At 53.6% G+C, this 12,513-nt stretch overlaps 1 protein-coding gene across 4 annotated transcripts in view; it reads right to left on the bottom strand.

Moving 5' to 3' along the window:
- SGMS1 (sphingomyelin synthase 1) overlaps positions 1–12,513 on the bottom strand; it is a 91,833-nt gene that overhangs the window by 17,856 nt on the left and 61,464 nt on the right. For all 4 annotated transcript variants that reach the window (XM_072803723.1, XM_072803720.1, XM_072803722.1 and 1 more), the window contains one exon: positions 1,349–1,466. In XM_072803723.1, coding sequence (XP_072659824.1) covers positions 1,349–1,466 — 118 coding nt within the window. The remainder of the gene's footprint in view (positions 1–1,348; positions 1,467–12,513) is intronic.

Here is a 12,513-nt window from a genome sequence, read left to right as displayed (position 1 = left end):
CTACGCTCCTTGGCAGAGAAATTTCCCGATGCACACTCCTTCCAGAAGCTCAACTAGACGTAGGCACAAATCTAGAAGGTCAGCCTCCTACTGAGCACACCCGGCTTATCAGGCCAGCCTCCCACCAGGAGTCCACTGGACCCTCACTGATAAGGAGGCATCTATCTCCTACAATCCAGGGCCCACGGGCAAGTGCTCGGGAGCTTTCACGGAGGCCAGAGAACATGTGAGGCCGGCTGCTTCAGAGGAAGAGGGAACAAGATGAAGAGTGTGGGGAGGGGCCCTGCTGACGGAGACGAGACCACTCATTCTGTATGGCGGCTTCTCCAGAGTTAAGGAGTCTGAAAGCAAAGACAGAATGAAGCAGGGAGCCAGCTACCTTCCAGAGCACACGCCGCAGTCTAAAAAGGAAGGGGACGCAGGAAGCACGTAACCTGGAAGGACCCAAAACGTCCAGTGATAAAGATGTCTGGTGACTCTTTCTTTCCCAGTTCTGGCAGAGACACGGTCTCTTCTGGAAAGAACTCCAGGGAAAGGAGATGGAACTGAAAGGACGTGGGTGTTTTACCAACGCAGGTGCGACGCAAAGACAGGATTCTAAACGCACCCTGGCACTCCCTATACCCTCCAACCCAAGCGAGGCGGCCGGCCTCTTCTACTTCTCACTGCATTGGAGCTTTGTTGCAGGCAAATGTCTTTAAAACTAAATCTGCTAATTATCGCAAAAGTTCCAGGGATCGGCCCTGTTGGAAGCACTGCAAGGCAAAGGTCAGGGGTAAGGGGTATTTTGTGAACCTGATGGAAAAACTGAGCCAGTGAGAGAGGAACAGAGTTTATTTTAAAGAAAGGTCACCAGAGAAGATCAACAGGGCAGGGTGTACCTCCAGGAAAGGGTGACCCCGTTTGGGTGGGCGGAGGGGGCAACGGCACAGGCACAGTGTTTCTCGCTCTGCCGTTACACGTTACCACCGCAGGAATTCGTGGAAAGAAGGGAAAAATACCACCGGAGGCCAAACTTTCCATCCAAGAGAGGGGGAAAAAGCATATAGAAGCTCTTGGATCTGTGTCAAGGGAGCGAACGATATTTTAGAAGTCTGGCAGGAAACCAAGGAGCTACACCCACACACGGAGCCCAGCTGCCCGTGGCACACTAACTGGACCACATACTCTCCCAGCTGGGGAGTGCCGGCGGGGGCCTCACCTTACTGCTTAGTGACACTGCCTGTAAGGGTGCGGGGCTTTGACCACAGTCCCAGGAGACGGTCACCTCTGGCCTGACTCAGAGGAGCCCTGGGCAGGACGACAGACAGACAGACAGAAGGGGCAATCACAGCGAGCAAAGGTTTACCTTCGGAGAGCAGTTGAAATGCATGCCGGGCACTGGGAGTGTGGTCACATACATTGTGATACAGCGATACAGGTACAGCGTGCCAACTATGCAGAAGAATCTTCTGCTAATAATAGACCTGGAAAAAGGGAAAAACAGGGCACTCAGTCATGAAATTCTGCAGGTTCATCCAAGTTTTCAGTGACCCGACAAAACACACCAACCCCAAAATTACTCAAGAACCTGGAATAAAAACGTTATAACCAAAGCAGACGTAGATTAAGGGGAGGCTCCGGAGAATGCTGTGGTTTTGATTCCTTTCATGTGAACTGCCCAGAAGAGTCTAAATCGCCCTGTAGCTGCTCACGAGGCTTCCTGAGGCCTTATGCCCAGGGGACGTCCACCTGAGGCGCAAGTGGGACCCACGTCCGTTCCTCCCAGCCCACTCAGTACTTGTGCTCAAATGGTCAGAGCGCAGTGTGCTTTCTGTCATGAAGAGGGGAGATGCTCAGAAAACTAAAATGGCATGAAATGGGAATTCCAGATTTTTCTGGCATTGTGTGATCAAGGCCATGCAGTGACCCGGCCTGCATGGGCGCTCTTAGTGGATTCCATCTGGCCAAGTACAATGTCAAGAAAAGAGCCTGCCCGCACAGCAGCACCGGACGCCACCTCCCTGCGTGCCAACCACACGTCCGTGACTGGCCGCTGACACGCAACTGCCCGCTTCTGACTCCGGAAACCGGGGACGACAATGTCACAAACACTGGACAGCAGCCCCAGCCTCACAGGCACGACAGGGGCCGCTGGATGTCTTGGTTACATGGGTAACAAAATACGCAAGGATGAGAAATCGTCTCTGTTTCAAGGTGACGCGTCATTCTCATGAAAGTATCTGATGTCCACGCATGAACAAGTACATTGACGTCGATACCTTCACCGGGCACCAAGTTCCACCCCAGCGGACTTGAGTGAGGTTGAGCCGTGCTCCCCTGCGTGCGTCCGCGGACACCAATGTTCCCTCCGCTCTACTCCTGCTCCTACCCCATTCCTCCTCAGGCAGCGCCCCGGTCCTGTGGGCTCCTCCTCCTTCACCCGTTCCTTGGTCTGGGCAACTGGCGCTCAACATACTGAAGAATCTCAGAAACAGTGGGCAGGCTTTCCCCTCAGATCCCGAACATTTAATCACTGCGTACAGCGGGGCCCTGGTCCTGCTGCAGGAGGGACAGTCCTACGCAGTGCGTCTTCGGAAGACAACTGGCATCACCTGCATTTTTGTTTGTTTGTTTTAACAAGAGGAACAAAGTAACGTTCCAGTTATGTAAACAAACAGTTTTCAACAATGACCCATGTGACCCTGCTCGTCATGCCTAAGTGCACCAGTGCACGTAGGCTACTTAGATGTATGGATGGACGCCGGGTGTTGCCCCCTTACCCAGATTTCAGGAACTCTCCGCAGAGGCAGTAGCACCTTGTCTCACTGCAGCTGTGCACCCCACCTCCACGGACAAGAATTCACTCAGCATAAAGCTGTCTCGTAGAGGGATGTGCCTTCATGTATTATAAAAAGCACCATGTAGTTCAACACTATAACGGGGACAATGCTGGAGAATAACCCCAACCCTGTAAGTGTCTGACCAAGAATCCTTGAAATACCAGTGCATTTTCCATCACGAGACAGAAGGGTCATCTTTTTTCAGAAGGAAATGCCCTCTCTAGCCATCCTGCCCAAAAGGACAAATTATTTGCAATTTCACTTGAACTACCCAGGAAAGATCTAAGGCAGAAAGCTGTTCTGTTTATCTAGATCTGTTCATCTCTTTAAGGAAAAAAATAACAAAGTGACCGCTATCGCTCCACTTGGGCAAAGTTTATGGCTGGGATGACGGAGACTTGCAAAGTTACAAACACTGGAGATTCAGCCACAATTACTGTCTGACTTAAAGAAAAAGTCAAATGACTTTATCATGTGATTTCATCAGTATTAACCAGGTGGTAAGTTGAACGGGCTTGTTTGTAAGAATCTTATCTGCAGCATTTACTTAATCTTCTAAAAACTCATCTTAGACGATCTTCAATCGATAATATTAACTGGGGTCTCCTCCCACAAACTTAAACCAGCAGGTTATAAAAGTGTTTCAAAGAATTCTATGTGCTTGAGGCATTTATTTCCTTCATCAAAGAATTTCACACACTACAATTTTTACTTACTTAGAGGTTGAAACGTTCAAGATGGGTGTGCTCACCCGGGGAGCACAGACACTAAAACTGGGACGATACACGTTCAGGACGTGTTTGAAAAGAAAAGGTTTAAGGTGGTTAAAAACCTAACAAGGCGACAAAAAAGCCCCGGAAGAGGTATTAATGAGATATTAGGAGAGATCAAGCGACTACAAAAAAAAAAAAAAAAAAAAAAGAAGGAAAAAAAAGAGATCAAGCGACTGCCAAGAACCAAAGGCCGTGACTGTCCAAGCCACAGTGCTGCTCTTCTCACACGGGGCAATCTCCCCCGTCCCGCTGCACAGAAGCCTGCAGCCCCTCACTCGGGGGCTGCCTATGACCTCATCTGACCCTCGCAGCCCAGCCATCTACTCATCTCTCAACCATCTGGGGAACAGGCTTTCACTACTTTTCCTGAGAGGAGGGGAAAAATCCTTATTCATTAAGCGGGATTATAAGGAAACACGACTAAAAATCTATTTTACAGATTAAATATCTTGTATTTAGAGGCTTGCTACAAGAGTGTGTTTTATTAAACTTTTCAACATCCCTATTTAAAAAGGGGAGGGTGCTGAGAGGCTGACTAAACACTACCAAAATTAGGCCTGCAGGAGCAGGGCTGTGTTGTTTTTGGCATTTGGCACAACAGTTCAAATTTCTGAAGAAAAAAATGGTGAAAGATGTGAACGTACTACAATGGAAAATTAAAATACTGGAAAGTTCTCTCGTTTCCCACAGCTTGCCTCCTTCCACTAAAGCACAGCCAGAAAACATACAGCAACTCTGAGGGCTCAGCTCTAGTCTGCAGGCTCTTGATGGAAGCTCCCAGCTTCCGGCAACAACAGGCTGTGACTCTGAGCAACGGAGCTATCCCAACCCAGCGGCAAGACGGGAACAGGGCCAGGGAGACCCCGGGTCTAGTGGGGTCACGGGAGCCGGGGCAGAGTCAGGTCTTGCACCAGCTCGGGGAGTTCTGCACGCAGGTACCAGCTCTACCGTCACCAGCCTCACCTGGTGACCGGGGCCACCTCGAATGACTTCCTTGGAAATGAGTCTCCTCACCAGCAAAAGGATGCCTCGCCTCTGTCGTGAGTCTAAGGAATCCTACTGCCGCGTTTCTCCTCCATGCCAAGCACTGTTTAGTTCTTAAAGCAACTGCAATGCCTTGCGGTCCTCACATCACAGACCGGAAAAATGAGGCTCGGAGTGCGAGCTCAGGTATAAATACAGCCCACGACGGACTCAGGAAGTGACGTCGAACTGGGTAAGAAACCCGAATTTTACCTGAGACGAGCTGACATCCCAACACATTTAAGTTATGTTTAAAAATCCATTTAATTTAGGGGCACCTGGGTGGCTCTGTCAGGTAAGTGTCTAGCTCTTGGTCACAGCTCAGCTCGTGAGATCCAGCCCGTTGGGCTCCACGCTCAGCTCGGAGTCTGCTTCAGATTCTATCTCCCTCTGTCCCCCCATCACACACGTGTGCTCTGTCTCATGTACATAAATTAAAAAAAAATCTACTTAACTCAGATTTTTTCACAGTGTTTTATGTCATATTTCATATGTGCCAGAATTCCCCCCAGTAAGAATCTGATAATGCCTTAGTGACCGTGTTAATTCTGAGAGTGCTGAAACGAATCCTTCTGGGTCTCTGACACAAAACGTGCCCACTTTCCATCACTGTTTACAGACCGCGCCCAGTGCTGCCTGCTTGCAGCCCCGATGTTCTCAGTTTGTCTGGAATGGCAGCCCCGTGTCTGCTTCTATCTCCCCTGGACTTCTACACTGACCTTCTCCGATCTCTTGTCCCTAATTCCACTCGTGCTTCCCAAGACCCTTTGCACACGGACCCACCAGAATCAGTCTGTGGAAACAGATAAAGAGAAGGTGTCCTTTGAAACCTTTCAATAGCTGCCAAATACATTTTATTTTTTATTTTCTTTTTAAAGATTTTTTATTTATTTATTTATGAGAGACACAGAGAGAGAGAGAGAGAGGCAGAGGGAGAAGCAGGCTCCTTGCAGGGAGCCCGATGTGGGACTCGATCCCAGGTCTCCAGGATCAGGCCCTGGGCTGAAGGCAGTGCTAAACCGCTGAGCCCCCCGGGCTGCTCATCAACAGCTGCCAAATACATTTTAAATGACATCCAAATCCTTGAGGAAGCCCAGGAGGCCCCGACGCGCTGGCCCACTGCGCTCCAGCCTCCTCTCCCAGCACGCTGCCCAAACGTCCTCCAGATGCAGCTCAGTCCAGCAGTTGGTGCTCCTGGAGTCCACGCTGCGCAGTCCCTCCCGCCTCGGGTAGGATGTGGATTCCCAGGACGCTGCCTGTCACTCAGGTCTCGGGGGTCAGACTCCGAAGAGGTTCCCCGGTGCGCTCAATCTCATCCAGCCCTGCCCCATTCCCACATTCCGCTGAAGCCCACTCCAGAGAGCTTTTAAATCTGCTCTCCTCCCTTTCCGCTCCCAGCCCTCGGATTCCCCGGATTATGACAACCACTCACCATTACTCGCTGAGTTCAAACTGCCCTCAACCTGGCCCCACACCTACCTTGCCCGTCTTCTCTGGCAGACATAAAGCCCCCTGCGCTGGGCAAGATAGAACCCTAGTGTCCTTGCTGTGGCCCTAAATCTCTCCGTGGCCCCTCCCTTTGTCCTGTCTGCTACAATCCTACCATCCACCCCGATGACTACTTCTGCAGGAAACCCTCCCGACGTCCCCAGGCGGACGGGACCACTTCACCCCCAAATCACTTCACAACTTTGTACTTTATGGTATTTTGAACAGTGCCACTGGCACCAGAGGGTCTCATCCCTTCTACCAGAGGAAGCTCTTACACACAGCCGGGCCTCACTCGGCCTCACGATGGCACCTGTGATGCTGACCGTACCATGCGGTTCTGGGCTTCAGAGCGTCGCCTGTACTCCGACAGGCCCTTCCTGCTGCTTTCCATGGACGTTTCTCCTCTAAGCTCTTTCATCTACTGGCCAGAGTTGATCTGCGCTCACGCTCACTCTGCAGCCTTTCCACATGCAGAGCAAAATTTACAAGGCTTGCTAAGATCGCTGCATTCATCCCAGCGGGGCTGCAACCCCCGGGAGCCTGGGAACCAAGTCCTGCCCTCCCCCTCCTTCCCCATCTCCTCACCGCCCTCACACGGGTCTCAAGGGCTCTGGGGGGGAGGACCATGGACACCCAGTGCTTAGTCCAGTCCTTCAAGAAAGGAAATACCAAGGAAAGGTTTGTGAAATAAAAGGGAAGGAATAAGTGCCATAGAACAAAGAGTAAACATACGTGCTCCCCTGGGAGATCGAGAACACGTGTGATAGTTCCCAGGTGCCTACACGGGGTGTTGGCACAGTCTGTGCATCAGGAACACGAGACAGGCGCCTGGACCCAGCCCAGACGTGTGTCTGTACATGCCGACTGCCCTGCTGCCTTTTAAAAAGCAAAGAGATTTTACATCTTCGGTACTAATTATTTTAATCACATACCTGCTTAGCATCTGTTACTGCCCCATTTTACAGACGGAAAAATGAGGGTGTAAAGAGTTGAAGGACTAGCCTGGGGCCAGAGTAAGTCAATGAGAATCACCACAGGCCCTTGGTGTCTAGACTTTGAATCTGCTGCTCTTTTCACTAATGCAACTGTCATCGTAAAAGGGAAAAAAAGGTAATGGCTTAGATTTTTTTGCCCTAAGCTCCATGTAAAAGTTCTGCAATATAATATAATCATCCCTTAAGTGCAGGAAATGACCCACAGTGGTTTAGGGAATCTGCAAAGAACAGATCACATTATAAAACTGGCCCCACTTGACCCACTTTAAAAAAAATCATTTCCTGTATTAAATAGAGATGGTAACATAAACAAAAACTTTTACTCTAAGATATAACATCGACATGATCTACATGAAGCAGTTATGAAGAACTAAATCCAGTGGCTTCCAAAAACTACTACAAATGTTCGAAACAGGTGGAGTCACATGTCTTGTTGCTATTTTGGGCTGTTAACAAAAAACGTGAGTGTGTACGTGTGCACGTAAACATGCGTGTGCTACGACCACACACACACACACACACACACACACACACACACACACCCCTGCGTCTACTTGATGCTGGTACAGCCACGGTATCCCCCAGTCCATGTACGCAGGTAGCTGCGTGTACGTCTGTGACGCAGGTGTGCCCGGGGACTCCGGGTCCTTCCCTCGTCAGGACTCACCACCCTGAAGCCCCTCAGGGCCTGCTGGGTCACGGTTGGGGATTAACCTTAACGTAACCCAGGCTCGCTTCCGCAGAGATCAGCGTGGCCAGCACTTACTGAGTTTCAGGCACGGAAATCACATAGTGTGACACTCAGTAAACGACAGCTGCTGTGACTGCTTGTTTATTCATTAAACAAGGGAAGGCGTGCCAGGCCCTACCTACCCTGGGCACGGGGCACACCGTAGCAGACCCCAGGGATGTGGCGCCTGCATTCTAGGGGACGAGGCAGACAAGAAGCAAGATAAATACATGAAATACAGAGCATGTCACATAAGCACTAAGTGGTAAAACCGAGTGGGGGTCCCCAGGGGAGGGGAGATTACAATCTGAGGGGCTTGGCCCTGACGTCTGTGGGAGCAGAGTCCAGAGCAAGGCCGGTGCGGGTCTGCTGACCGGCCCCAGCAGCACCGTGGCCTCCAGCCTGTGGGTGCTGGGAGACAAGGCCACCCGCTGCCACGCTGGCTCCCAGGGACACTCGCCGGCCGCTGGGCTGCCAGGTGGCAGGGAGCCGTGGGACGGGCCCACCACAGCCTGGCTGGGAGGGCTGAAGCGTGACCTTGGGCGGTGACAAAGGTGGCGAGTGGGGCTGGAACGGGGCTGGCAGTGAAAGCAGGAGGTCCGGCTGAGCACGAGGGGTAGGGGGTGGGGGGTGTGTACAGGGGTGCCCCGCAGTAGGGGGCCACGGGGCCTCCACGCTACCCCCACCCGCGCCACGGCGTGCAGACACCACTTCCTGTGCTGCTCGGGCCTGCCGGGAGGAGCCCACCGGGCCAGCAGCTCGGCAGCTGACTCGGGAGGGAGGCGCGGTGGGGGTGGCCGAGCGGACGCTACAGGGAGGCGCCGCCCCACGGAGCCTGGCCGCGACCTCACGACCTCACGAGGCTGACTGAGGCTGACGGGCCAGCGGGGGGCAGACGAGGGGCTTCGCTGGCGGGGCTCCCCTTTAAGGAAGGGGGGAAGAGACCACCCTGGCATGCTATAAAATACAAGGCAAACACAACACCATTTAAAAACGCACACGTGGGGGGCCCCTGGGGGCTCAGTGCTTTAGCACCGCCTTCAGCCCGGGGCCTGATCCTGGAGACCTGGGATCGAGTCCCACGTTGGGATCCTGCATGGAGCCTGCTTCTCCCTCTGCCTATGTCTCTGCCTCTATTTGTCATGAATAAATAAATAAAAATCTTAAAAAAAAAAAAAGTGCACATGTGGGGGTCCCCAGGGGCTCAGTGGTTTTTGCTCCTCCTGCAGGCAGCCTAGGGGCAAGCTGCAGTGCCTCCTTTTCTCTGGAGTGCTCAGTAAACACGCACACGTACGGCAGTGTCCGTATGTAACTCGGTCCCTTCATCTGAAGTCTTGGTTAAATAGCCTCTTACCATGTTTACGGTAACTTGGATTGCTGGGATTCCTGAACTGAGGCAGCTCTTCAGGGTGAACCCAGCTGTCCCACAATTCCTAGGACCTAGACGAGCGTTAAGGTCTTGAGATCTAACCTGGACATGAGAGGAGCCCACCTGTCGGCTACCGTGGGAATGAGGAGTGAGGTCAAGCCGGGGCCAAGTCCATCGCCAGCTCCTAGCGTGACAGGCGGGTCCTCCCTCTCCAGGTGATGCCCCCGTAAGAGGAGGCAGAGCGGGGCCCGCAGGAGCCTCGGGAGGTTGGGGTCACAGGGGAAGGTAACGGGACAGGGAAGGGCCCCAGTGAAGGAAAGGAAGCAGTATCTCTGCCCAGATAGCTGGCAGGTCAGAATCAGAGGGGGACAGATCTTGCTAGAAACAGAGGGAAATAAGGTCGGGCGCCTTGGTCAGCAGCCTTCAGTGGAAAAGCAAGGCTGGGGTTGGCAGCCGAAGGGATTTCCCCAAGCAGTGGCGAGAGGGCCCATGCTGTCCCCCGGGGGTCACGGGACCGCACACAGCCAGGGCAGAGCCAAGGCCAGTCTCCAAGCCATGGTGGACCAGCGTGTCTCCTACGTGCAGGGAGAGGACACCAGTCCTCATCAGGATCACGGAGCGGATCCGTTCTCACAGTGTCTGTCCTATGAAAGCCAACTCTCACCACCACAGGGCCAAGGCGGTACGTCCCCAGAGGGCAGGGGCCGGGTATGCCGGGTGTGATACCGAGGAGCCTCCCATCCCCGGATGGGGCCTGTGGGGCCTGAGGCACACGGACGGCGTCTCCACGTCTGCGTCACCTGCACTGGGACAGGGGAGCTACCACTTATTTTAGGAACTGACCAGGTTAAAAACCCAGTTCTCATTACTCAGCTGGTCTGGCATCGGCCACTCCAACAGGGTGATGGTGACCGCTGACAACATGGATGGAGAAGGACAGCGTGGGGACAGGTGGGCACAGGTGGATGCAGCACGTGTGCAGAGAAGAGGAGGAAGGGAGCGGGGTTCTGCTGCGAGCGACACGACAGTGGACCGGCCCCTTAACCAGGGAGAACCAGGGAGCCAGGTGCCCCAGAGGCTGCACAACATGGGGAGTCTGTGTCCTCAGGAGCGTGAGTGTGGACAACATACTTTCAAAAACAGACACCCACCAAAGGTAACCTCCCCACGGCTTTGCCGGGCTGGCAGCCACGTCGCTCGTGTCCCCAACGGTGCATGATAAACTCTAAAAGTCAAGGTGCCCTGATATCCCACGACAGACGCATCTCGCGGTCCACAGCAGCACGGAGTCGGTTTATAAGAGAGGCTCTTCCTGAAGTGGGTAAAAGACTGGATGGCGCAGGGTCGCGGGGAGAGCAGCGTCCCAGGGGTGGGAGTGTCCAGAGCTCTGGAGGACCTGACGGCAAGCGTGGAGACCTGAAATCACGGCAGGACGCGGACAGGAACTGTGCCCTAAACCGCCTCGGGCATCAGAAGACAGAGAGCCGAGGACTCCGCCCCATGCAGCTGGGCGCAGAGCGGCAGTGATGGAATTAGAGAGGGCAAAGGAAGAGAGCGGCTAGAGCGCGGCGTGGCCCGCCGAGCAGACACAGGCCAACGCACATCACGCGAGCAGCTGACAGCGCCGCTGCCCGCAGCACAAGGACTGTTCTGGGAAATCGGAGCCGGCTTCCAGAAGACAGGCGAACGCTGCAGCCGCCGTCTGCTCTGGGCACGAGGCGCTCGAAGCCAGAGCGTCTAGCAACGATACAACACAGCAGTCGTTTCCAAAGTGGTCTCGGAACGTGAATCACCGCGGCCCCAACCATCTAGACCCAGGCGGTGCCCTCAGACCATCGTCCTAGGAGAGCCACATGGGGAAGCCGCACCTGCTTCCCTGGGACACGCGCACGGGCCCAGGCTCCTCTCCACGGGGACGTCCTGGCAGGTCTTACGTGGACTCTGCTAGCCCCGGTTCCCTTCTCCTGCTTCCCTACTGGCATGTCATTGACTTTCACAGAACCTACCCAGTAGCCGCGGTCTCTCTCTAACTCCTTGCCACCATTTATTCCGGAATGTTCTAGCCCATGCCCCAAGAAGGGCTTCAACCCCTCACACTTTCAACTCCATTCTGCATCCCAGCTATCCAGGGGCTCCTTTCATTCTCCCCATCTTTTCTCCACCAAAGGGCCAATATATGCTGCGACAGGTAATTCACTTACACAGTCCCCACCCCTAACCCCAACCGACCCGCACTCCTCCTCTTCAGCAAATGTGTGATCCCCAAGAAGCCGTGAGAGAAAACACCTACTGGGATATACGCATGACTGGACTTTGCTCCAAAATAAAACATATCCAAGCAAGGTTGTGAGAGCTCCCAACTTAGTGAATTCCTTCTCCTCATTAAATTCTAAATAAAATCAGGGATTCACAGAAAAGACCCCAAAACCTTGTATGAGAAATCCTGCAATGGAAGTCGCCCTGTGGCTACAAAACACAAGGAAACCCCAAATGCAGTAGAAGCCAGGGCTTCTACAAAGAGCTCTTCCCTCCCCACCAGCCACCACAAGATTTACTCTGCCGTCCATCCGGGCCACCGCCACGGCCACCACTCCTGCTCTCCTGTGCTCTGTCTGGCAGCCAGAGCGGTTCTTTTGTAACACAAACCTATTCCTAGCACTGTCCTCTGACGACCTACCACCAGCTTGGAACACTATCCCAGGTCCTTATCTGCTGCCCTCGCCTGCATCTGCCAGCCACACCTTGCTGACCTCCCATGTCACCGCTTCCTTTCAGCTCTGGGGCCACACATGCCCGTGGCTGTTCCTCGGGGGGCCTCGGAGCCCCTGTGCTTGCCATGTCTCCTGTCTAGACTGCGCTCACCCCACACACCTGCGTGGAGGCCTCTCCTTGGACTCAGGTGTCTGCTCAATGTCCCCTCCCAGAGGACTTTTGTCATCACCCACGTTGTCCCCACGATCCCCCACACCGGCTGACCCTTCTCACTGCTTTAATTGTCTCCATTCCCCTGACCACTATGGGGTATTATGCACGCATCCATGCATCCATGCATCCACGCATCCACCCACCCATCCATCCATCCATCCATCCATCCATCCATCCATCCATCCATCCATTCATCCATCCACTGCCTGCTTTGCCTGCCCAGAACAGAAGCTCCATGAGAACATTGGGGGTCTCTGCTCCCTGCAGCACCCCTGGGGGTCAGTCACAGTGCCAGGCACCCGGAAGGTGGTTCAGTAGAGACAAGTTCAAGGAACAGATGACTTTTACACGAGCACCTTGTACGTGGCCGTGTCTGTGCCAGGCG

This window comes from Canis lupus, chromosome 27, assembly GCF_048164855.1.
Source record: "Canis lupus baileyi chromosome 27, mCanLup2.hap1, whole genome shotgun sequence".
Lineage (NCBI taxonomy): Eukaryota > Metazoa > Chordata > Mammalia > Carnivora > Canidae > Canis > Canis lupus.
The sequence above is the reverse complement of the archived record's forward strand: the minus strand, read 5'-3'. Positions and strand labels throughout refer to the sequence as shown.